General features: G+C 40.2%; 1 protein-coding gene across 5 annotated transcripts in view; it reads right to left on the bottom strand.

The window, feature by feature from the left end:
• LOC141780562 (shisa family member 6) overlaps nt 1–27,776 on the bottom strand; it is a 234,115-nt gene that overhangs the window by 153,641 nt on the left and 52,698 nt on the right. For 2 of the 5 annotated variants that reach the window (XR_012596693.1, XM_074655834.1), the window contains exons 6-8: nt 8,679–8,741; nt 7,689–7,709; nt 5,309–5,467 (exon numbers count right to left, since the gene is read on the bottom strand). Coding sequence is in view for 4 of the 5 variants with exons in the window: in XM_074655834.1 (XP_074511935.1) it covers nt 5,309–5,467; nt 7,689–7,709; nt 8,679–8,741 (243 nt within the window). In the remaining variant the exon portion in view is untranslated. The remainder of the gene's footprint in view (nt 1–5,308; nt 5,468–7,688; nt 7,710–8,678; nt 8,742–27,776) is intronic. The other 3 variants (XM_074655837.1, XM_074655835.1, XM_074655838.1) reach the window with 3 other exon arrangements.

Here is a 27,776-nt window from a genome sequence, read left to right as displayed (position 1 = left end):
AGCTTACCAAGAACGGGAGGGGTTATGCCAATATCTATAGGCGTCAAATACCAACGCTGTCGGCGTTCAATACCGACGCACAAGGCACCCTTGGGCGTCTCTCTACCACTGAGGGTAAATAAAGACTTTTTGAGAATTCACTGTAATATTAATTTTAGAAAATGGCCAATGCACTTCCTCTTCCTTTAAAACTGCCTTTCCCGCCACTTGATTTAAGACCTGCTTTTTATGAATGTACACATGTAACACCGTTTACACTTTAAGTGACTGAAAAGATTTAAGAGGGGCATTTTGCTCCATCTCATCTCTGCGGCGCGGATAAAATGCAGCACTTTACAATTAACATGATTGCGATAGGCTAAAGGGTCCCGAGCGTGCGGCGGGGCTGCAAACAGGAAATAGCTAACAACGGCTAATTAAACCCCCAGCTCCCACTCTGCTAGATTACATTCAATATAAGCAGTATATTTATGTGTCAGCTATTGATCACAGAAGACTGTAATCATGTAATGCACTAACACTCGTGAAACTAGTGGAACATCAATTATAAAGTGATCTTTAGAGAGGGCGCGGTGAAATTAAAGGGAGCAACGCAGCAATTTCATTAAATGTTTTTTTCTTTTTGCGAGGATTAGAGGTGGCTTGTTTGTTCTAAAAGGTGTTTTAATCCCTTTTAGGGTGATTAAGGTGCGTCTCCTCCTTTTTGCAGCCTCCTTGGAGGAGCTGAGGGCGTTGCTTTAGAGCAGTGATTCTCAAATTGGGGCCTGGGTACCCCCAAGGGTCCGTGGCACTCTGCCAGGGGGTCCACAAATAATTAGATATAAATTATAAAATTATGTTTAGCTTCGTTTATGACCATACTTGCCAACCTTGATACCTTAAAAATACGGAGGATATCAAAACCAAAAATTTGAGTTTCAGAGACTTCGTTTCCTGCATTCTGGTGACTTTTATAGAGTGAGAATAACAAAATAATAAAGACACTGCAACAGAATTTATGTTAAACTTTTGATTATTACCTTAAACTCCCAGGAAAGAAAACTGAATAATTCACACCTCTGGTGTGAACTTGGCGTGTGAATCTCTGGCATAAACTTATCTTCACCTGTCTTTATTTAATTTTGCTACTGCTTGAGTATTTCTTTCTCTAAGTATTCTCCATTTCTCTCTCCTTCTCTCACTCTCTGAAGGTTCTTTCAGACACAACACGACAATGCCACCACTGCACTCTGACACCCGTTAATTTTCGCCCAAGCTAAAGCCACATCTCATTGCAAAGCACCCGCAATATCAGGGCAAAACAAAGTGGTGTTAACATGATTCAAATTGAAATTTGTATCTTTTTATCACTATCAAACAGGTCTTCAGTATTTAGGTTGAAAAGTTTTAGAATACAAATAGTTCCAATGACATCTAAGAGTACAAATGGAAGTAAGCATTATGCTCAATATGTTCTCCCCTTTAACGGGTCCCTGACCCGAAAAAAGTTTGAGAACCCCTGCTTTAGAGCTGCCTCTTTGGCATCACTGAAGGATGGGCGGGATGGAAAAGCAACACACTGCGCTCACACACATCATTTAAAATTGCAAATAAAGCACACTAATTTAATTTAGTCATCATCATCATCTTTCCAGATGGTTTAATTAAAATAACAACCAATTATATTACTTTTAGGCTTGTTTCCAAAGACCTCGCTCGTGCTTGAACCCGCAATTAAACAATTTTTTTCCGAGTGGAAGGGCTTTGTTCAAGGGACGACTTTGCTTGCTCGTTTGAGAAATTCTGCAGGGCTCCTGTCTCAAATTCGAAAAGCCTCTTTGTAGTTCAGCGTGATTCATCTCTGTGATTTTTTCTGTGTGTGTACAAGGCTCCAGCAAGATAAGAGCAAAGCCCAGAGTTGATAAGGGAGAGAGAGAGAGAGAAGGCAAACGTATGAAAGACGAATGGTGAATGCGCTGAGGGGAGATTGCACCGATGCATGTTTTTCTATCACACAACCAAAGACACATTTAAATGTCTTTCTCTCAGTGTGTAACGTCTCTTAAGATTCAAGGACAGTGAATGGTGCATTCACGTGTGTTCGGTACGACCGCAGAGCAATTTGAAATGCATTGAATTCATTCCTGCAAACAATGCTCTGCAGAAAAGGTACTGTGTAATGCTCTGCAGTGTTTTCACTGACAAATCACTGTAAACACAGAACAGCTTCTTGAGGCTAAAGGAAATGTTTTTAGAAAAGATTTACTGTCAACAAATCAGTTAAATGTGATAACTCACGACACTAGCAAGCATACAGTGTGTCTCCACGGTCGTGCTTGAATCAATCGACTGACAAATAGGCAACGTGATGGCACACTTAGCAGCATATATTCAATGTCTGTTTACTTGAGTGTATTAAAGGAAGTCTGAAGGTAAAAGCTGTGAGAGGACAATGTGCCGTTCGATGAGTTCACCGACTCAGACGAGACGAGTCCAGCTGCAACCACAACGTCCCCCTCCGATGATCTCATCGCTCCAGCTCTAAATTAAAGCGGTTCATCTCAAAAACTGACGAATGAAAAATAGATGGTCTCAAGTGGAGGGTCTGAAGTGCAAGTAGTCAACTAAAAATAGTAGACTTTATAAAATATTTTTGTGTCTGGTGCTTTTAAGGTTCTGTTTGAACCACGTTTGCAAAACTCTCGAGAGCTCTGCGTCAGTTTGAAACAGAAGAGAGATGAATGCGCCTAGAATTCAGCTTTTTGTAAACATTGGTATCATCTAAACAGGACATTCAGATTAAAGAGATGAGTAACACTAACTGTATTACACATTTTCATTCTATTACACTGCAAACATCAGGCTCTGTTACTGATCTTTAAGCTGCCTTTTACAAACTTCAGTTATCATTTTACCAATTGAATCTAACCTTGAATGCCCCGAAAAAAAACTAATTTACAACCCTCTTAATCATTCTGTACAAAAGGATGGCTCGCTAACATGACTCGTCCAAATAATAGATACTTCATAATTTTTTTTTACAATATTTAATTTGATAGGTATTCGCTATACTTCACTCATTTTTTAACAATCCTGAAAAAAGCTGGCATTGTATGTTTCTGAAAACCACTGATTTAACGTGGTTAATGATCTGAAACGATTACTTAGGTTTAGAAAACAAAACTACTTGGATAAGGAAGAAAAAAAGATTATGGTTTGTGTTAAAATAATAACGTAATAACGTAACAACGTAACAATGTAACGTAACAACCTGGGTTACAGTAAATAAACAATAACCGTCCTTAGTGGACTTTCGCACTTAACGTTAAGTAACAAGCGTAGAGTCAACTTTCGTACAGAAATACGTACGTTAACTATGTAACACAACTACAGAGAACACGTCACGTGACAAACATCACTAATGTACCTTACAAAACAAAATACCGGTTTCCTGGTTAAAAGTCCTGTGTTTGTTGGACCCATCCACCTCCCCACCCGACCACCATAAGCGGTCTTTCTCGCTTTTTATTCTACATTACTAACTGCAGCATTTATATGCGGATGCATTTACATTGCAGTCAATACAGGATACATGACGTACAAATGACACACGGAAATCAAGAACGATGTTCTTATTGCACGTTAAATGCCTTGCGCATTATCCAGGCATTCGTACGCCTTTTCGTGTGAACTGACTATGGTATCACACGGGACACGAACAGTGGTCTCATGGGAGAAAGTCCTGTGTTCGTTTGACCCGTCCACCACAACCTCCCACCTGCCCTTTGTGGACTTTCTTGTTTGTAACTTTCGTACCACATAGCTTTCAATAACGGACGCTTGATATACACTACGTCACTCTGGTCGAATGCAAAAACGTCCACAATGTATCCGTGATTTGCAGAAACATACAATGCCAAATGTTTTTTGTTTTTTTCTGGTGACTTGGCTGCTATTAATGAGGAATTGCTAAAATAAACGGAGTAGGACACATACGCCAATAAACTGTTCTAACTAACCCTCATGGCTACCATATTTGTGCATAAATACGTATGCTGCTTATGGCTTCAGTTTAGCTTTTGAATCCATGCTAAAAATAACATATCTAATATAATAAAATCCTGTGGTTGGCCCATTTTGGTTTCACTCCACAAATGTTTTCAGGCGGTCTCGTACCAGTTGTTTGGTCTGCACCAGAGTTCGTTTGACAGCTTTCAAACCAGCCTAAACGAACTGAACCAAAGGGGTAAACGCCCAAGAGTTCGTTTAAACCATACCAAACAGGTTTGGTGCAAAAGCATCCTTAATCTTTATATTTATTTTGAATATTGAATCACTAAATCAAACTACAGGGACCTCACTAAAAATACGGAGGAAGATTCATATGTATCTTTTCATCTTGAAGGCGATTCTTGTTGAGCATAAAATGCTTTCTGCTGTTTCAAACAAGCTATCAGACCAAAAATTAGATATGAATAATCTTCAGTGTCCCCAGAGTCTGTTCTGAAAATTGTTTTTTTAAATACTGAACACCCTGGGTTTGTAATCATTTACAAGATAAACTTAAATTGGAAACTTCATTCCTATCAGACAAAACGGACGCCATATTCAAAACGTGTTTTATGAAGAATGTAACTTGTTTTAAACAGTCATGCTCTCTTTCATGCTGCTTACGTCCTATCTGACTTTGCTGTGTTAATGAGAAAATGTATCTCAAGAGACTCCCTGGTTTAAGAAAATATAAATCAGTAAAAGAAAATCTAGATCAAAAGAGGAAGCATGCAACCACTGTAAAGAAAACTGGGCATGCGCCGGTCATGAGGTTGCATCAACGTCATCATCATCCAGCTGAAAAGTTAATGAACTGTAGCATTGCTGAGAAATTAAAGCGCCATCTTGTTGGCGTATAGAAGCCATTCAACTGAAAAAAAACCCATGGCTCTTAATATGTCATTAAGAGACATTAGCAACATGACATCGGCTGCAGATGGAGCCAAATTACACGCCAATTAGATGTCAGTCGATGGGCCGATAGATGAGTCGATGAGAATGAGTATGGAGGCTCCAGCGTGTTGTCATGCATTTTAAAGAGATTATTTCCCCTTAAAAGGTGGAAAGATTATTTGCATGATGAGCCACCAAACATCTGGAGATACTTATCATGATGCATGTCTCTGTAATGGACATTCAGATGTTTCATCAGGCCAGACGCAGTGAATGTGGCAACCCTTTAATTCATGGGGTCATGAGGGTGACGTCATGCCCGGTTTCTTTTTTTAGTGCATCAGGCAAAAACACGGCGATGAAGGACGAATGAAGGACCACCTACTTAATCTGTGGAGAGAGGAGGAGTATTTACTTAAGTCAGACTTGAGGGCCAGCTCGTAGGAGGGCGGCAGATGGCTGAGGTTCTGGAAGGATCTGGACAGGGACAGGTCGTAGGGCTCCGTGGCCGAGGTCAGGATGTTGTTCATCCGCTGGGGTCTCTCTACAGGGGACAGGGGAGGAAGCGGTGCGGTGCAGTCAGAAAGACGGGTTATACACTGGGAGTCTACTGGAGGAGAGAAACGGTAGAGGGCAAGGTGTGATGTAGTGAGGAGTGTGGGTTGAGAAAGGGGTCTTTAGCTTTTGGGAAACAACAACTTTGATTTTGCTTGACCCATTTGCTCCAGAATCAATAATAGCGTGTTGGGTTATTAAAGCCACGGCTGCAGGCAGGGAGCCACTTTATATCATTCACTTCTAAAGGTGCATTCAGACCAGATGTGAAGTAAAGTTTTGCCTCACTTTACTAGAGCAAAAGGATGTTCTTGCACTCTGTTTATTCGGTTAGCTAGTTTGGAGTGACTGTACATTATGTGCTACTAATTTAAATACTTCGAAAATAATTAAATCTTGTTTTTTTCTGTTATTTTATTTCAGATACTGTCCCTTTGCCTTTGTACATTTATGAATTGGAGTCATCTGCATCCCTGTCTTAAAGCCGTTTCACACCAAGCGTGGATTTTTGTCGGTAAAATTTGCATGGAAATTTATAAAAACTAATTCTGTGGGTTCTTATGAATGCTTGCACACCCCTGCGGAACATTTGTGCGTAGGAAAAAATATTTGGATGGACCTTGTTATGGCGATTTCAGCGACTTTCCACCTGCGGAAATATATGTTGGACCAACGAAATCCTTTGTTCCAACTGATGTCAAAAAATATTGCAGTCATTCTGCATAATAAAGTCATGATTAATGAAGCCATGTGCTTGTTGCACGAAGAGCGATTAGGCCTTCGGAACCATGGGCGTTTCATTTTGGGGTAACGGCCTGTCAGACCAATGGGCTTTTTTCAGTCCAATGGGACATTTCTCGGACTACTAGTGTTTTGGAATAACAATGGGCCCTCCCCTTCTCAACACCCAATAATGTACGACAAACACTATTGCCTCAACAACCAAATAAAGGACAATATATGGCTTGAGATCGGCCAGCAGCTGGGATACGATAAAGATGGTAATGTAGCTGATATATACTTGCTAACGTTATATGTGGGTCACAGAACAGGGTTAGAAACAACAGCTGGTTAGCATCACATTTTGGGTCTGATTAGTTTATGTATTGAGTAGGTAACATTAGCCCCTTGATCATTATCTGTCTGAGTAGGTTTTTGTTGGCACTATTTAGGAGGAAACTCATTTGGCCTCATTTTCAAAAATGTTGTCATGCGGAAAATTTGCATGCAGATTTTCTGTATTCCCGCGCCACTTTTGCTCATTGCACTGCTAAGAGACTGCTTTTACACTGACAGCTTTTTGGTGGGGGTATACTATTCTGAGGACCTTTGACAAAGTACAAAAAAGTTTAAAAGAAGAGGTAGCATGCTTGCATGATGAACTGATGAAGAAGGCTAGAATACCCTAACAATTAAGAACTGGTTATAGACGGCGTTTTATGCAGATGATATAGTGTTTCTCCTAGTAAGGCAAACTAAACTCCTTGATTTTTGAAGGGTGTCTGGTGACCATTTCAAGGTCACGGTTTGGTGAATGTTGACAAGTCGTAGCATCAATTTGCCTCCACACATGAGCTGGAAACTGCAAATCTGTTAACTGCGTCAAAGCAGCTCAAGTGACACTTGGTTCGTTGTGAAATGCCGTTAACAGTTCAGTTTGGGTATCAGTGATTTTGTGTGGCAGCATGAAGGCTCCCTGCACTGCGCGGAGCTCCTGTGGCTTCAGTATTTGGGACGCCCAGTCATCATGGGTCAGGAGGCGCAGCGGTGGGGAGGGCTGGGATACGGGCAGGGACTCTGGTGCTGGATTTAAAAATAGGTCTGCATTGGTGACTATACTGCAGCAAGGAGGACAGGGACACACAACACCGAGGAACATATGGTGTAGAGGGGAGACATTCACTGAGCGTGTCGGCATGTGTGTGGGTTTGTAGGGAAGATAGAGCCGGTTAGGTGGAGTGAAAGAGTAGAAAATAATGTGTGAAGACGAGATTTTGAGATCGGACTAAAGGTCATGGACTGTAATGCAGCAGCGTGAATTGTTGTGACAGCAAAAAATACACAAGCGCTTAAAAAAAGAAAGGAAAAGGAGAATAAAAATGACCCCAAGTGTGCAGGTAAAGGATTTTGATCTCTACATGATAGATGTGGAAGAAAAGGGTGAAGAAGAAAAAATACACATAAACACCATGTGTATGTGTATCACTTACCGTATCTCATTTGTCTGTGGGCTAACAAATCCAAGTGAGAAAGAAAGGATCAATAACAATCAATGTGCACAGTTTTCAACCAAACCTCCCATACTAGCGGTTGTCCTTGTTCAAAGAACGTTGTCAAGGGTTAACACAAAAAATCTAAACCAGCAACTCTGGAGTTATGCATAACAGCTACCATCCCTCATCAGAGGCTAAATAGACTTCAAAAGCGATGTTTGAAGAGTTTTATTTGGTGCTGAAAGTACTTTCGAAACCCATTTTCCCAGTGAAAAGGCCGTCCTGTTTAAGAGGCAGACAAGCACATGCAGAATGTGGACCGCAGCGCTCCATTAATGGTGGAAAAGGTTTGTATAATAACTCAACGACATCACGGCCTCTGCAGTTTTTAGAATATCATAGAGGGGGATCTTTTTTTCTAACAAGTAAGGCCAGGTTCCCTCTTTAATCACAGTGTTTCATTTCATTGCCGTTTAGATGCGGCAACATTCAGTAACTCCGCACTAAAAGCTGCTCTCCTTTCACACAAAATCACATTTGGAGAAATAGATGGGATGCAATAACAATAATTGAGTTTTCAATAACTGCAGCAAACTACACAGATGATCCTTTGATTATCGTACACTTTTCATTTTCTCCCAGGAGTTCTTTATCAGCTCCTCAGATTTTAATTTCCCCGTGAAAGATATACTTTTGTCCTTGAAATTGGAAATAGACTATCACAGGAATTGTTTGGCTCACTTTCATTTAGAGACAGGCAATAATGCATATCATTTTGGAAAGTCAAGTCGGGTCAATAACCGCTGCTTAAAGTCAGAGCAGCCAAGAACTTTATTTTAGGGACAGCATGGTGAGATTCGTGGGTTACCTTTCTGGCATGCATCCCAAATGTACATTTTCATTAGAGGTTTACAAAGTGACTTTTTGCACTACATGTAATGTCACATCTCCAATTAAGGACTATAATACATGACTGTGTTTTCTTACCCATTTTAGGTGTGAGCGCGGTCAGATCCAGGTGGCTGTGCTGGTAGTCATGGTGGTGGTTTCCTATTGTAAGAAGAACAGAGAGTTGACACTTAATTTCAACAAGGGACAAAAAGCAAATCAAACATGTCATCAGACTATGTTCAGTCCTTGCATTTGATGTTAAAGGGACAGTTCAATCAATTTCCCCCCTTTACCTTTGTGGTATGTAGCCATGTGTCTTTGAGATTTCTTCTGCAACCTCAATACAAGACGAGGGCCCCTATTTCAACAAACTATAGTGCATGGTCCAAAGTGCATGGCACAAGTGCATTTAGGGCGTGTCCAACTCCTCTTTTTCTAGTTAAACAACGCATAATCTGGGCGCAAAGTAAGATGCAAGGAGCAAAGGGGTTGTATTTAGTCTCTTCATTAATCATAGGTGCATGTTTTGGGCTTATTATGAATTAAACCAATCAGTGTCATCTCCCATTCCCTTTAAAAACCAGCTGCACCTAAACGGCGGATTTGGCTAATTGGAGAAGCAAACATTTAGTTTTTCTAAACACCAACATTGATTAAGGCAGAATATTTTGTTAGATAAAACCATGCTGTGACTTTTGGAAATGATGACATGTATCTTTTTTTCAATAAAGGTTGACCTTTGGACTTTACAACCCTCTGGAGTTATTGGAAATGTTTGGCTCATAGGAATCGGAAACAAGCCTACACAGCCACCACTGGAATCTTATTCTATAATACTAATAATAGTAGTTTAGCCTGATCTTTGTCTGAAGCTGTGCAGAAACAACGGCTTTAAACACAATGAAAGGACAAAAAAAAAAAACTGCGCAGCATTCGAATGTTGATTTAGAATTTGAATATCAACGTTATGAATGAAGCTTCCAACTATTTAGAATTGTCTATATTGATTAGTATCTTACTGTGGTTACTTATGAGGAGGGCACCGCGTTTTACTTTTTGTCGACATCCTACTTCTCAGTGTGAGAGCACTTCGAATTGGGACACAGCACAGGTTTTGGTTGGTCAATGGTGCAATCGCTTTCTGCTGCCTCAAGATAGCAATGCGCCAATAATGCGCCTGACCACACCTCATTTTAAGACCAACACACCCATGGGCGCACAGATGGTCGCAAGTACATTTGCCACTTACACAACATGGGCGCTGGGCGTGAAAATGACAACTGCGTCGGTCTGGAACTAGCAATGACAGTTGAGAGTCCAAGAGTCTACAGTCTATATATATATATAAATGATAACTTGATCATCCTCACACCTTGTGGATGATCTAGCCAATGTGTCACCATGGGCAGGTGCCTGAAAAACCTGTTCTGGGATTTGGTAAACGGACCCTTTTAAAAGAAACTCTCTCTGTGAGTTCAGCACAGAGTATCAGTCGGCTCTCCATCCACTCCAGTCACTGTTTGCTTTTCCTCCAGATATGAGAGTTTTGATTTGTTTAGCGTGTCTCAAGTGAGCGGTAAACTGTCACGGCTCAGTTCTGGGGCTGTGAGTGTTTCTTCCATTTGACAGAACCCAAAGCGTACAACTGCTTTGCCAAAAATGATTGATTACAGCCTCTTTATAGGGGAACATGGAAGCAGCTACACCTCATGGTGATCCATCTTTGCTGTAAGTGAGTCATTTGATGTAGCGCTAATATCGTTATGTGTTGTTTGAGTGGTTAAAGAACAAAGCAACATCATCTGAGACCTCCATCACTGAGCAGCTTTGGGAGTTTAAATAATTTCAGAGAGTGAAAATATTGCCTTTATTCAATTACGCTTTGTGTTTCTGAACAGCAGAGCAAACAAAACATGGATATGTGGGAGTTGTACCTTATTTGCATTTAAATATGTTCATCTATCATCCTGTAAGAGAGCTAAAGACAATAAAAACACGCCTCTGATAGCTTAAACCTACACATATGAGCTCTTTAGCAAGCTTTCAACTGTCGACAGGGGGGTTGTGTTCTGCTTTTGTTAAAGATCAGCGCCTGTGTTTCAGTGATAATGCTTTCCCCAGCGGGTGGATGTGACATTTCTGACAAATGTTATTAGACTTCTGCAAAGATCCAGTGAAGCCAGTGTGAAGATGAATCCTACAGATTTAACTGTGTTGTTTGGAATTTTCTTGCTAATCTCCACTGAAATTGGTATTCAGTTCAGGAAAAGGAAGGAATTTAAAGCATTTTTAAGTAGCTGTGTACCATAATTATAAAACAAGTCTTTGGTCCGTTCTCCCTGCAGCTGTACTTTCCAATCACACAGGTTTGATCAAGGGACCAATTATAGCAGCTACAGAGAGCTCAGCTAAATTACCCTACTATGAAATGAAAGCAGTTTTGCACCATATAAATAACAACCTTTTACTATCTGTGTAATTGCAGAAACTGTTTTTTTTCCTCCTCCACAGCAACTGCCACATAAATTCCACACATTAAAATGTACAACGAGTGTTTAACCAAGGTTCAAAAGTTTATCACCCTGCGAGGATGCTCTTTCTTTGAGGTAATCTCCGGTTCAGGGTTTACATGTGTGCGATCTAATTATCCCCTTTATGCGAGGATTTTGACGGTTATTGCTACTATTGTGCAGAAAACTCTGCCACTAAACTGAGCACACATTGTAAAAACTGATATATAATTTGTTTACGAGGAGGGACGAATCTCACTGAAAAAATTCTGATCTCAGCGCTCGATAGATGTAGCGGGCCAGGCATGAATCAGCCCCGGGAAAATAAGTGAGCAATCACACGACACAAAGAGGGAACACATTCACAGATGCAGCTATTTCTGAGGCTGGGGTGTTTGCTGAAAAATGTCATCTGAAAACTGCAGCAGGATGCCTGAAAATGTGAGTCCTCATATTCGTATTTCTTTGTTCTTTTAACTACCGAGGTATTACAGAGAATTACACCAAAAGACAAAGACGAGTTAACCTAACGTCACGGAATCTGATGTGTTTAGACGTCCTCAATGAAGTTGAGTACACGGCTGTTGCAATAAACGGCAGACTGTTGCAACAGCAGCAATGGATGGAGTCTCTTTACGTTGTTTGTCACTCTCAATTTGCACCTTCTACAAACACTCAACATGTGCAGATATTCTGACCGAGCACACTGTATGTTTTAGTGAATTTAAACAGCATAGATATGGAAAAATATGTGGACACCAGAATATTTCAGCCTTATGTAGTTATGAACATGTAATTCCAAAACCATTGGCGTTAATCTGCTTGCTTTAACAGCCTCCTCTCTATTTGGTTTCATGTTTCCCACCAGATGTTTGAACCTGGCTGCAGGGATTTTACTCCCATTCAGCCAAGATAGAATCATCGAGGTCCAACACTGATGTTGGCTGATAACACCTATCTCACAGTCAGCGATGCAGCTCATCCCAGAGGTGTTGGATGGAGTTGAGGTCAGCAGGACAGGCAAGTTTGAACTGGTAAAAAACATTTCTTTTTTGGGGTATTTTCACCTTTATTGGTTGACAGTAGAGAGGCAGACGGGAGCAGGGAGCGAAGAGGGTATGACATGCAACAACCGAGGAAAACCATTTTCTCTCTGGACCTGGCTTTGTGCACATGAAGCATTGTCATGTTGAGACAGGAGCAGGTCTTCACCAAACTGTTGCCACAGAGTTTTAAGCACACTGTTGTAAAAATAACACTGTATACTGGAGCCACAGCACTAACACTGTCATGGTATGGCACTGTATCCAGATGCCTTCAGACTTTTTGTAGACCGGACTGAGTCGTTTTCTGTGTTTTGGCTTTTCTGTACTCCGTTTTTCCTCCTGTGTGCTGGCTTTCCTTCCTTTGCCCATCTACACACTTCCTCTGAATCAGTCTCGTTAGTTCTTCCCAACCAATCAGCTCCTTTCTTGTTTTTAGTGGTTTTCCCCAGCCAATCAGCTCCCTGGCCATTCCTCGGCCTAATCACCTCATTTCCCTTCCCTCTGCCCATCTCTCAACCTGCACTTCATCCTCTCGTCAGATCAGTTTGTATTTAAGTCCTGGTTTTCTTTTCAGTCTTTGTTGGATCCTTGATTTTGCCATGAGAGTTTCTGTTCTGCTTTGCCTGCATTGGAGATCTAATTAAAATTATTTTCTCCAAGTTCCTGTTGTCTGATCCTGTTGTGATCTCCTGCATTTGGGTCCAACCTGCTCCACTCTCCCTGACAAACACTTTTTCAAGACATTGTAAACAGACTGTAGAATTTATAATACGTGTTACAAACAGGAGGAAATACTGCATTTGTGGATTAATCCGCATGTGGTGCTCTAGTGAGTATTAGTGGCAGCAGGACAGTGTATGTGGGATTCAGTCTAATTAAACGAAAGTGTGTGTGTTCATGGTAATGAAGGAACATGTCACCCAGTGCAACAGTGAGGCTCATTGATGTGTTTTTAATAGATGTTGGACAACAATGGAGTTTGATTTTTTCATGGGATTTGTTGACATCAGAAAAATACAGAATATCACCAGAGGGAAAATGACCAAACCATTCAAACCAATCTGTTGCCGCTGAACAAGTTTTTGTTGTAAAAGGCCTTTACACACCGGTGGCGTGACAAATAAACAGCACGAACATGCAAAATACTCATCTGCAAATATTATGTCTTGGGCTTTTATTGTGAAGTGTAAGAACGGTTTGTTTTGTGTGCTACCTTTGTCAAGGTTGAAAGGATTGATAAAGTTTTCCGTCTTGGTTCAGACTACGGAGCCTCCGTGGTGTTGTTTCATAAATACAGATGCAAATCAACCCGTTCCACACGACGTGATTGGTCGATGCCTTTATTTGTGGTGCGAAAGCTCAGAAAAAAAGCTTGTTCCGAAAAAAAAGTACTTGCGTTTTCCTTGTGTAATATTCACATTCTGTGAGAAAGTACTCATGACAAAAACAACAGTTCGAAAAAAATGAGCGAATTAATTGCACGAAAAAATGCCTCCAATCCGTAAAAGGTCTTACACCTCTCCCTAACATACAGCGAGCAAATTAATGGAACGTGAAAATTTGTCCAGATATACTACGAGCGCTGTCACTCTCTACCAGAGAGAGTGCTAATTGATATCTGTCACTTAGCATCAATTTTGAGCAGCGAAAATAAATTGGAGTTGGAGATGGAGCAACTTTGCATAAATAAATTTGTCACCTCAAGTTTTTAAGTGCAATGAATAATCAATCTTTAACTTATCTCAATAGAAAACTGTGATTGCAATACCGAACGGAGTACTCTTATCACTTTGCAGCCCTACACTCAATGTAAAGAAAGACACATCTGGAGCTACAGTCCCTTATTGTCTTTACTGAGAGGTTTAAACTGTTGCTGCTGCAGTACTAAAACCACAACTGACCGAAAAGAAAAGTGGAGCAAATGTCAGGGGATTTCTTCCTCTTCTTCTAGATATCAGTTTTATCATTCACACTGAGGAGTTGACATCCTGAATCCAGCCGACATAGCGCTCAGCACTATGTGAAGTGTATAGAACATACCTGCTAAGTGTTAATACATAATGCAGCAGCTCTCACTAGCAGTGAAGTGTGTCACATGAATTGGCTGTGGTAGCGCTGGCGGCTCTGTCACAAATGAATCGAATGCTTCCAGGTTCCAGCGGGTGGACAGAGGGGATCCCACTGTGACCCAGATCCATTTTAAACGGCTCGCTCTGGGGAAGCTGACGGACAGACGCTGGCTGCGGAGAGAGCCCATGCTATGTCATTATGCTGGCAGAGTGTGAAGTACCATGTGGACCTGGTGGGACACATCACCTCGTTTTGCCCTTGTGAATATATAATATGCAATGTGTGTGATGGAGATGCAGAGTGACGCAAGAGAGAGAGGAAGATGAGAGCTTTCACCTTCGAACTACTCAGGACTTTAACCTCTAATGGGCCTCTGATGGGCAGCAAAACCTTGCTGGAGAAATTTACAACTGAAATCTGAAGAAGTTACAGTCCAATCAAAACAATTTACAATCTAAAGATCTGAAGGAATGACATCGTTATCTGAAAAATAGGCAGTTTAATGTGTCCAAATTCAGTGCTGTTGGCAAAAGCTACAATTTATCATCTTTACTTTGAAGAGACACTTCACCCAAAACCTTTTAGAAAATTGGCCTATTTGAAGAAACAGTCCCTGAAACATGAAGCCCCAGAGACTCATGTCTCAAAAGTCAGGGCTTACTCAGGAAATGTAACTTCCTTAGATGTACAGTATTTGTTCGGTAACACTTCATTTTACAGGTCCGCAAATTTCATGGTAATTATAGGTGATAATTAGCAAGTAACCTATTTGTCATTTCTTTGGAATTACTGCCAAATGACCCCAATATTTACCTCAAAATGTATCAAAAATGTCTTTATAATAAACATTACTTATTAATTATATGCTAAAATAGCATATAATGGTCAAAATTGGGCCCTTAGGCTTGAGAAGAAGCTGTGCGCTGCTCTTCATCGGAGGTGGAAAACCAAAACTAATAGAAGACACTTCTGATCAGGCACAGATCTCACCATTGTGTGATTTATCGTCTACACAAATGTAACCTGGTAGCTAATGTAATGATTCAGGGAGTGTTTTAAGAAATTTCAAATAATTTATTTGCTAATTATAATCTATTTATTAGCAGACATGGAAATAAAGCATATCAATTAACTTTGTGTTCTGTTCCTGGATATGTATTAAATAAATTACCAGCTATTGGGAAATAGCGGAATATGATTATTAAATAATGTTCATAATAAAGTAATTTTGAGGTAAATATTGGGGTAATTTGGCAGTAATTCCAAAGAAATTTGAAATAGGTTACTTGCTAATTATCACCTAGTTACCATGAATTTTGCGGTCCTGTAAAATTAAGTGTTACCCAACTTTCCCACAATGACCGAATACAAGATTCTAAAAGATATGCTTACCAAAGTATAAATAGTATAGAAAAAAACTGTGATGGGTTAAATGTTATTGTCTCATGGTTTATATTGTTGTATAATCCACCTCTAGTAGGCAGGATAAAGAATGGAGATGTTATCTCTCTGTGGCAGAAAAATAACTACATCCATGAAAAAAATAGCATCAGATAACTGGCGACAAGTATTGATGAGGTGTCTGCAGCGGCTGCACGGGTTGTTTGTAAGTTGACAGAAACAGATTTGTCTTTGCTTTGAATGACTGAATGAAATGAAACAAAATGGTTTCAAATTCAGTCTGATTATCAGGTAAACATAGAGGTGTTTTTATGTTTATTTTTTATTGGATTGTCAGAAGTTGGACGCAACATTTCATTGAGAATTCTACAGTCAGGTTTCCATGCATATTTAGCACACATTTTAACCAAATTTCCAGAAAATCAGCTAAATAAAATGTGAATTATTGTTGCATTTTCATCCATTACCGTTATGCGAGTATTAGGAGTCGGTGGTGATGATTCTCAAGTTGGGTTCTATGAAAGTGTTACAGAGGATGAGGACACAATGAGATGACGTAATTAAAAGAGCGCCAGTCAAACCTCAAACAAACCAAAACGATGTAGAAAATGGCACAAATATGGCATGTTTGTTTCATGTATTGATGGGAGGAAGGTCACAGTCTCATAATTGGTTTTTTTTCCTGAATTTTCACCGTTTCCACTCGTGTTTAATGCACATTTTCAACTGCATAAAAACCTACAGTACGTGGATGGAAAAGCACTTACTGATTTAAACAGTTTCCATCCAAATGGTGAATATTTGATACAAACAGGCACAAGTGTCATTTGTTGTGGATGTTTTTCAAGTGGCAAAGAGCTCCGCTGCTGAAGCAAAGCAAAGAGAAGTGAATGTCTGTCATGCGTGCAGCTTTAATCTATTGGCTGTAACTCATCTTTGATGACATGTTGGCATCTTGTTGACATCTGCCATCTTTTGGAAACACCCCAGAGAGCCTCTTCATGGCACAGCTCAGTGTGGGCCTACTATTTAGAAATTACTCTTAACCAGTATCATTTTCCACTTTGTGCACTTAACTCAATGATGGTATTTCTCTCTTCACATGAATGAATCTTAATTCTGTGTACAAGTGAACTTCCTGAAATCATACACATCTTGTAAAGACTGGGCTTTTTCTTTTTTTTTTTTCTTTGCTGACGACAAATCAGTTCATTTTCCGTCTCACAAGCTGCAGCTGTGAAACAGTCACTGTTTCTGACCCCGTTTATTTCACTGCTGGGAATGCATTATCTTACATTTTCAGATGTGTACAACAGAAAGCATCGGGCCTTACCCGTACAGTTTCATGAGCTGGACCGACGACGTCTCGGGGAGTCTGTGAATTACTAACAAGGATAAGCACAGATTTATCTGATGTCTTCTCCGATATGTCAGAAGTAACATCATACAAAGCTGCCGTTATCCTTGCCGTGGAATATAGGACTCCGTGAAGTAAGAGGCTCGAGAAAAAAGAGGAAAAACTGAAGGATCCACGTTGACAGCTGATGGGTCTTGAGAGAAAAACCTGTAGATTCTAAAACATCAAACACTATATGTCCACATACAATGCTAATATTGTACTTCCAACTTTCCAACAGTTTGTCATGTTGAAATGGGGAAAGGTACAAACACAAAGACCCCGTGCACAAAGCCAGGTCCATAAAGAAATGGAGAGCACGGAGCTCTGACCTCAACCCATCCAACACCTTTGGGAACATCGACTGTGAGCCAGGATTTCAGACCAAAAACAGCACCGAATTCAAGTCGCGGTGCTGTGCCGGCATGCAACAATAGTTTATTCACCATAACCATGATCTTTTCCTAACTTTAATCATCCAGTCATTACCATGCATAGATATTGTAGAAAATACGCATGTACCCGAATCTGATATCGAAGATGCTTATTATCATTTGGGGGAAAACAAAACCTACCAAGATTGACGTTATGTTTCTTCAAATCCAGTCATATCATTGTTGCCACAAGATAAATATTCAGTTTACAACATAGGACTTTGATTTCATGCCTGTGAACTCCGTATTTGTTTGTGCCATAAATTGTCGGAAAACCCTTACACTAATAATAATAATTTGAAGTCAGGTGTATATTTTGTAAGCCTATATCAGTTACTGAAGACTATACAGTATATTCATGTGATATAAACATGCTGTAGATATTCATGTTATTGTTGTCATATGGGCTACACTATAATCAGTGACATGTATATTACAGATACAGATAAGGCCGTCTCTGTATAGTAGAAAGAACGATTTTTGGGGGTTTTGGGTTGTTTCTGAATTGGCCATCATCGGTGTTGGACCTCACTGATCTCTGCAGTAGGGTCAAACATCTGGTGGAAAGTCTCAAAGCGGAGGAGGATCCTTTAGCACCAGACTCATGTTCACGGTTTTAGAATTACATGTTCAAGTATCACATATGGCTGTAATGTTTGGGTGTCCACTTTTGGCCATATAGCGTACCAAAACACTGAATAATAAAATGTTCCACCTTATTTAAACTATGTGACATAAAAAAAAATCCACTGTTTCAGTGCTTCTTGAAGTAATTAAAGAAAACTTTCAGCTCATTTTTCTTTTTATCTAACTTGTACAGCAAAGAGTGAAATTAGTTTTCAGCTTGCATCTGGACTTCGAGAACATCTACAGAACGGTGCACCTGTTGGAAATAGTTTCACGATGAAACTTTGAAGCTAAAAAAGCTGAATTTTAATCAGACTCGTGGCACAAACAGAAGACAATGTATGTCTGAAGTAATTAAGTGCAAATGCACCGAGACTTTCTTATCAGGTTGGGTGTAAAGGAAAGGCAGCAGAGGATTCCAAAAATGAATTATCCACCAAGTTATTTTCCATAATTACGCTCCATGTTTTCCCATAATTACATTGGTAGTTTGGCACAAAGCAACTGTTGATGAGCAGGCTGATGAAATGATTCAATGAAGGAGAAAAAGGCAGGCGTTGTGAAGGCACCGCAAACTGGAAAATTACAACTGAGATCTTTTAATGACTTTGCAATTATGAGGCGAGCTCGGCTGCTTGCTGGCATGTAACCGAGGGTGCGCGGGATGCTAAATCTAAATGTTTACATCTTTCACTTCCATTTAGAAGAGGGGTTCAGTTGAGACGCAGGCTAATTCGAGGTTCACGCGAGTTTACACTTTGATCAGACACGATTGCGCAGTCATGCACCATGTTAAATTTCAGAGTGAACTAGAAAGTCACCCTGAACAAATGACTGAAGAATACTTGTTGTTTGGCTTCCGATGTGCACTTCAACACCTCGGGAGTGGAGGAGAGAGGAGGCTGTTTCCATTCCAAGTGTTCCTACTTGAGAGTCTGTCACCATTTCTATGCCATCCTTTCAGTCCCATCTATAATTCTGACAGATCAGTGTGTGTGTGTGTGTGTGCGCGTGTGCGTGTGCGTGTGCGTGTGTGTATGTGTGGTTCAGACAGCCCTCCCTCCTCTCCAGAAAGAACAGAGACGGCTCGGCATTACACATGACGACTTCCCACTAGGGGCCCCTGAGGCCGAGGATCTTGGTTTCTCCTCTATTGATTGGGGATCGTGTGTCGCAGCTCCTGGTGCATCGTGCACTCCTGACATGCTTTTTCCAGTCAAGAGAAGGCACAGCCTGTTGTTTCAGGCTGACCTTGTGACTTCTTAACAGAAATAGGAAATTCCTGCAGACAAACTCTCGAGCGCTCCAGAATCTGCAGGCCAGCGATGAAAGAGCGCGGAGGGTCAAGGAAAGACAGCCAGGGTTGTGTTTTTGAAAATTCACACTGTGAAAAATCTCCATCTTATTCAGAGCTGTAGCTATCATTGAGGACAAAGGTCACGTTCCTTTGTATTTTATAATTGGTGAGGGAGTTTGGACTCTCCAGTTAAACACTTGCAAGCAAATTCACAAAGAATGGATGCAGCCGCTGATAGCACCATGCATTCTGCATCAACCACCATCTGCACCGTCTCAAGGTCCCATTCACAAAAGGTATTGCGCTAATGATATCACAGCACAAATGCAAAGTTTTTGCAGCTCAGTGTAATTTGCACTTTTTTGCGGAGGGAGAGAGAAATAATTTGTTTATTTGTTTATATAATAACCTTATTTTTCATTAATTTTTCATTAAAAAAATGACATGTAGGGGAGCTTTATTCATTTATTTTTCATGACACAACTGTCACTGCATCCCAAAATAGTTGAGTTTGAGCTGACACCCCTTATAAATGTGCTTCAGTTTTCACCAACTCTCTGAAGATGCTAATAATTTCACTGTAACTGCGTGTGACTATCAGCGCTGAGCTTTGTGAATTGGACTGTTTTTGCAATTAGGCTCATTTGCATAGAAAGGGGCCAATTTTGCACCAAATTACCTATTTTAAATACGTGCATCAAGATGCTATTGATGCTTTGTAGCGCGGTTAGCGGTGTAGTTCACTATTTAGAGAATTATTTTCTTTTTGTCTTATTTGTGAAGGTTTAGCAGCCGCTAAAGCCGCACAACTCTTTCGTGAATCTGCCCCATGGTGGGTATTTAATAGGTGATTCCATGATTTTTGACTCAATACTTAAACTTGACTTGTTTTTGGACAACAAAATAATAAATTTAAGGTTTCAGTATGTCTCCTCCAGCATTTTATTCTTGGAGCAGGCTTTAAAACTTGTGGTAAAAAAAACTTGAGAGTGGTGGGAGGTGTGTCGGGCAGACTAGTGACCTCAGTAACTGATCTTATCAAATCTTAATGTTTATAATTGAGTCCTAAAACTTTATTTATTGGACAAGAGAGAAACTGCCAGTGCAGTAAACATGTTTCAAACTGTGTCCAATAGAAATCAACTTAATTCACTGTTGAAACAGGAATGAATAAAGGAAGTTGTTGCCGCAAAATCATAAAAAATTACACTTGGATTTAGAAAGTTGTTAAAAATCAGGGCTGTAGACTTCAGAAATGCTAACATGATTAATTTCTCTGTATATTTCATCCCTCTCATATTGGTTTACATGTTTTTTTTATTTTAGACAAATGCTAATCACACAAAATGTTAAAGATATAGTGTAAAAAAATGGCAGAATAAGTCTTAAAAATACCAAATGTAACTCGTGTGGTGGACTTTTTCTCAAAAAAAGGGCTCAAAACTGCCTCCCTACAGACATGATGGGATGACGTCTTTGCAGTGCATGAAGATTGGTGACATGAGTGGGTAGAAAAATACTGGAAACATGATATTAGAAGCTGCTGACTGAGCCTGTGACTAACATGAAATCCTAGCAGGAGACTGCCTCTGCAGATGTGTGAGCTTTCTTTAAACCAGACTAAGCTAACCTTGGTGTTCCTGGAGGAAAACAAAGAAAAGGCATCAGTGTCTCGCCATTTAGTGACTGCTCAGAGAATCTTTTATCGGGTGGCTTTTGAGTAAGTGGGTGTTAGTTTACAGCCGTTTCCGTCGGCGGAGCGTCTCTTGGCTTCGGTGCAGCACGTCTCTTAGTGGCTTTGTCTCCTTCACACTTCTGCCACTTTCACAGAATCAAAGCAACAAGCGCCCTTCTCTTCGCTGCCTCGTGAGTAATGTGTGATGATTAGAACACATAATTACATCTATTTACATATAAATGTGATTGATACTTGTCCTACGGAGTTAAGCTTCCTTAAGCCGCTGCAGGAGCCATTTGCCACTGATCTTGTTATAATCTATCCACAATATTTGGATCCTCCATCTGAAGTTACATAATTAAATGATCATTCGCCACAAGTAAACAATTGGGGATGATGATGCTAATTAACGATGGCTGAATACTGTGCGAGACGCCACTATTGCATTCGTCTAATGGTGTTTATTAGGAGACTTAAGATTAATAAAGAGACGGAGTTAAGATGTGTTTCCCCAGTAGCCGAGATGGAGCGACAGCGCGGCCGCGGGACTAATTGATTAGGTGCTGTCATCCACAATATCCACCGCCCTCATAAGAATCTCAAATGAACACTGCAGTGATAATGCCAGCACTCGTTAAAATCGGAGCGCAGTGGGACTTTTGGAAATGTCAAGGCAAACTCGAACGGTTTCCAAACAGGAGGACCTTTTCATAACAACAAGGTCTTGATTGTTTATTCATACATTTAAGATACAATCAAGTTTCTGCTCCGTCTACCTGCTGCGCTTTTTAATTTTTACCCGAAGCCCCTGGGTGAAGGTGTTAGGAACATTTGCTCACCCTGTGTTGCTTTGTGTCAAAACATGCCCTGTAGTCAGGTTGCTTCTCAACAAGTACACAGTCAGACTGCTTATTAAAACGCTGGCTCCGAGCCCGAAAAGCCTCTGGCTTCTTTTTGAACTGGTGACGTGCCCGCAGCTTGCCGGTGGGCTGCAGGTGCAAAGTGTTTGCCAAAAGGTGTCTGGTTGGAGGTTTGACCGCGGGTCACGCTGAGCCTCCATCTCCTCCACGCTGTAATAATCCTGACACACCGTGACCTTTCAAGAGGTGCCACGTCTCCAACACTGTCTCCAAGAAATTATGTTTATATATTACTAAATTGTGTTAACAAATGTTATCGTCGCCTGGGTTATGTTCAGAGACGTGACGCGATTGCACGAACCAAAGAGGCTGCTTGTCAGGGAAGTTTTTAGGTTTTAAAATAGGGTTGTCAAAACACGATAATAACACGTTAATGCAAATACGTCTTAACGCCACTAATTTCTTTAACGCATTAACGCAACTTTTGGCTCAGTTTTAAAGCTAGAGTGAAGATACTGGTATCATTAATAACTAGAAAACCTAAGGAATCCATTGGTATCAACCAATGTCATACTAGCTTGTTGAGAAGGAGGTTAAATAACGCTCCAAACTTACGCTAAATTATGGCAAGGGAAAACTGTCATGGCCATTTTCAAAGGGGTCCCTTGATCTCTGACCTCAGGATATGTGAATGAAAATGGGTTCTATGAGAACTCACAAGTCTCCCCTTTACCGACATGCCCACTTTATGATAATCACATACAGTTTGGGGCAAGTAATAGTGAAGTCAGCACACTGACACACTGACAGCTGTTGTTGCCTGTTGGGCTGCAGTTTGCCATGTTATGATTTGAGCATATTTCTTATGATAAATGCAGTACCTGTGAGGGTTTCTGGACAATATTGTCATTGTTCTGTGTTGTTAATTGATTTTAATAATAAATATATGCATATATTTGCATAAAGCAGCATATTTGCCCACTCCCATGTTGATAAGAGTAGTAAATACTTGACAAATCTCCCTTTAAGGAACATTTCGAACAGATAAAAAAATGTGCGAATCATTTGTGATTAATCGCGATTAACTATTGACAACCATGCGATTATTCATGATAAATTTATAAAATATATATATATAAATATTTTAATCAATTGAGAGCCCCTAGTTTTAAACCAATGCTGTCATTTTTCTGAGGGAAAGCTAATTGCAGCAGCAACATTTATTTGGACTAAACATCTAAAAACAACAACAGAAGCTCAGTAATGACCTTCTCCTCACTTTTGATGGACTGGGTTGGATGTCACCCTACAGTGGTTCCAGTAACATTATTCTAACAGGACGTGGACACCTGCTGTCCTCCAGAGGTCAGTCCTTCGCCCCATGCTGTTCTGTTCTCAGTGTTAAGATGCCTTCTGTAGTCTAATTACTTTCCTCAGTTTCATTGCTGCACTGGTGACACCAAAAATATACTTGTGTTCCAATAAAGGGTCAAAATATTTGAAACCAATAAGATTCACTGTTGTCCTCACGTGGTTAGCAAATGGGATCAAGACTTTGATGCATCCATGTTGTTGCATCATATTGGGAATTTTAAATTGAAAGGATTTCAAATAGTGACCGACTGCAACGCTAGAGACATCTTTTCAATCTTTTAGGGGAAAGAAATCAAGTCACACGTCTTTAAAAGCAAACTGCAAGTCAAGGTGCATCCTCCGTACTCCACTATGTTGTTCTGCTTTGTTATTTTTCTTGTGTGGTATCAAAGAACTACAGCTTGCACGTTGTTGTACAACCCTGTGTTGTAGAACGACAATAAATGAACCTTGAAGAAAGTCTTTCAGGTCTCAGGATGACGACCATTGGACTGAAAAGAGAGCCGTTTGTTGAGAATGATGCCGCATTTACTTGAAAATCAGACAGATGGAGAACACAGGAAAAACAAGCAAACAGTCAGGACGGCACAACGAAACACACATGACGATACGCTGCTATTAAATCAAATTATTTTGTGTAATTATTCTAGTAATGGCAACTATAAAATGCAACTTTCTCTTAATATTCTATTGCAAACTTTAGTTTCAAGTTTTGCTAAGTCACATTTAAACATTTGTGGCGTAAACTCTAATTACCATGCCATTACACACGAACCTGCCTTTTTCTCTCCAGTATTTGCACACCAGCACCTTGTTAATTTTATACATATGTTACCTTTAGTAGTGGGATAATTACAACAACCGAACATTCATTGTGACAAGTATCTACACAGCAGTCCTTTTAGGAAGCGAGTTAATTGACTCGTTTCTCAGGGAGGTCTTTTTGTCCTCGCTGTGTGTCCACAGGCTGGTTGTCTCCCCGGAGCTCAAAGCGCCCCCCCATGGTCCCGACTGCAGGAGTGACCACTAATTATACGACAGCAGGGAAGCGTGCTGTGAAAATCCAACTTTTACCAGCTACAATTTGGAGAATTTACTGTTGAAAAATGCTTCTTTCTGTTCGCTTTTCTCACGCACACTCTTCTGCTTGAAATATGATATTGACTTAAGGCAGGTGTGTGGAGAAGATATGAAAGAAATGAAGCCTGATCTGATGCGGCGTCTTTTCATGGAGCCTATACCGGCAAAGAAGTGATGTGAGATCAGATTACAAAAAGACAGGAGAAAGGATTTATTCCGATCAAAACAAGGGAAGAAAATGTTTTGGGGACATTCCTGACTACATAAGGAAATAAATATCTGAATAGTTGCTTCCTATCTGATCTGATTCAAAGGAAACAAGGGGGAGATAAGGAGCAGGTGAGAGGCTGCAGATGAAAGAGAGGACTGAAATGTGTATGAAACAGTGAAGTGATTGTCGTGCTTTTGAAGAGCCGTCTGGTTTGTACAAAAGGAGAGGTCAGTGAACAGATAAGGGTGGAATACGCACATGGAGAAATCCCTCAATGCCAAACAAAGAGAATGAGAAACACAGGTGAGAGGAGAGGCTGGATGCAACCCTCCAAAGGATGCAAGACATTTTCTGACCTAAGCAACATCAAAGAGGTGACGATGAGGACCAGCAAGAAAGAGTGAAACCACAAAATGCTCTGTAAGATCAGGTCTTGGCTTCTGAGGAGATGTTTCAGACCGCCACGTCCTATTTTAGAGAAGGAGTATAGCAGTGTGCATTTCTGTCTGCCACAGTACATTTTTTTATTTATTCCCACTGGGGAAGAATAAGCATTATAATGTTCTTGTTGCCAACAAATGAACCCATGAAACCAACAATGTGTTCACCTCTACCATGTCTTTGACACTCAGGTTACAAGTGCTGCATTGAAGAAGACTTGAAACTAGCGATTGAGACCATAAACTCATGTGTAAAATGTTTACTGAGGTAATAAATCAAGTGAGAAATAGTGTCATTACTGGGATACTATTTTTAAATGATATATTTATTCATTATTTTTTCCTGGTACACATGCTTTTATAGTTTATTTTTCTACATGTATGCCGTCACTTTTTAAATATTTCCGCCTCTTCCACCTCACTAACAAACATTTACTATCTGGTGAATGGGAGCGGACTACACAGACCTCTAGTCACTGTGTCAGATAGTAAATGACATCAGTTCCACTCTAAACATTATGTCTGTTGTCATAACTCACAACCATCAAATGCTCACACGGATGGTTGCTTCTAAGGTCAACTTATGGCTTTTCTGCAGCTACACATGGAGTTTACAGTTGTCATGGAGATTGATGGAGAAGTTGAAAGCGGCCTAAAAAAGACTAGTAAGATTGTTTTAATCAAACTACTAAGAATTAAATTTCATGCATAACGATTAGTGTTAAGAAATCGGTGGATTGCTTTTTCGTCCGACCAACAGTCCAAAACTCAAAGATATTCAATTCACAACTATAAAAAATCAGCAAATGCTCAAAGCTCAAAGGAGGAAAATAAATGTTAAGCATTTTTTCTTGGTACATGATTTAAGATTAACCCATTTGTTCCCAAAGATTATATTTAGTATGATAAGGAAAAATGCCACAACATTTGTTCTGATTGGAAATTTTATGTACTTTGGGGAAGTATCTAACAGTACAACTTTTAAATTTTTAGATCACATGAAAAATTACACTTTTATTAATAGAGAAAGTCAGGATTTTTGAAAAAAATCCCAAAATGTTTTCCATATTAAATATTTTTGTACACTGCATATGTGTGCATTTCTTTGATATTCAATTTGTTTTGAGTTCATGGACACCACATACTTGATTGTGCTCCTTGTAGTTTCTGAGATAAAGCCATTTTATTATTTTTCCTATCATACTATATAGTATTCAGGGATATGGGACTGTTTTTTTCCTAAAACATATTGGAGTCTATTGAAAAGTAGTCCCATCATTTCCCAAAGACTAGATATAGTATGATAAGAAAAACTCAATTTTCAGTTTGACAGATTTTGAAATTCAAAATTTCAGTTGGGGCTGTTGATCAACTGATCATTTCAGCAAACTATTGTTTGACCTGACTCCTTAAAAGCCCACCTATTCACCTCAGATGGGAGCATTACTTAACTTAATGTAGATTGTGTTGTATTTGCTTGCCTTATACAAACAAATACAAAACATCAAAAAACAAAACTTCCCTTTAACCCGTCTCAATACCATTTCCATTTTTAGCTGCTCCAACGTTGTGCAATCGATCACCCACCAAATCCCTGTGTGAAGGCTTGTTTTCCTGGGCAACATTTACACCTCCTGCTGTGATGACATTTGTAACACCATTACTAAAACCTGCTACCTCCACTGCTACTCGCCTGAGAAACGCTGCTTTCTTTCTCCAATTTAAGCACCTGATGTGTGGAGTGAATGGCAAAGTTTCAGCCTTAAAAAAATGCTCTAAATACACTCTTGATAGTTCCTGTTATTGCGTCACGGGATCCTGCAGGTATAGCCGTACATTTCAACAAAAGCTGCACAAAAAAAGAAAGCAAATAGAGCAGCGCCTCGTGATTTGCACCCTTTTGTATGTAGAGGATGTACTCTGGGAGACCTGAGGGCGCTAATTTACAGTTGGAGATGAAGTGAAGAAATCAAACAACAATTTGTGAGATTGATTCGCTCTGAGACGCGTGTTGCCTCACACGGTGGAGTAAATGAAGTTCCTGCTAGCTCCTGAAGACTCCTGCTGTCAGCGAGCCTCCACCAGTCCCATTTTGATCTTTGCTTTCATGTCTTTCACACTTTTTCTCGCCCTCCAACCAAACCTCTCGCTTTTTAATTAGACCCAGGAAGAGGCTGCGTCACTTGAACCTAAAATACATTATTCAATGTGAAAGGAGATTGCATTAACTGAGGCAAGAATTCACAGTGTATTGACTGCAAATATGAGCCTGTGACTAATACACCGTGGCGATCACGCAGACAGCATTTTATATATATATTGAAGAAAAAAACAGGAAATTGCTCTTCTAGGACCTGATAGATGAAAACTAAATAAAAACTGAACCTAGCCAAAAGTGAGAGATGAAAATGCTGAAGGAATCGGGGTGCAAGGGAGTTAAAAAACACACCTCTGCGAATACTGGAACAAACAACATCCAGGCACTTCTCACAAGACAGAGTGATGCACTAACAAGCCCTCAAGAGTGGCTCGTTTTTCCACCTCTTGCTGTGTCTGTTCATTTTGGGTGCCAGACACATCTGTCTGTGGGTTCGCGGGGGTTATGACTGCTTGGAGTTGAAATCCTGGTGGGCATTGCGTGATTGGAATCCATGTAGTGATTTGGGCTGCTGTCTGTGTCGGCTGTTGCTCCTGACAAGGAGGAAACATGATGTGAAAACAGGAGCTTTCGAGGAGCTGAAGATAAGCTAGCTGGTGTTTTTAAATTGGA

The sequence above is a fragment of the Sebastes fasciatus genome, chromosome 13 (genome assembly GCF_043250625.1).
Source record: "Sebastes fasciatus isolate fSebFas1 chromosome 13, fSebFas1.pri, whole genome shotgun sequence".
Classification (NCBI taxonomy): Eukaryota; Metazoa; Chordata; class Actinopteri; order Perciformes; family Sebastidae; genus Sebastes; species Sebastes fasciatus.
Note: the sequence above shows the minus strand (reverse complement) of the source record. Positions and strands in the feature narration are given on the sequence as shown.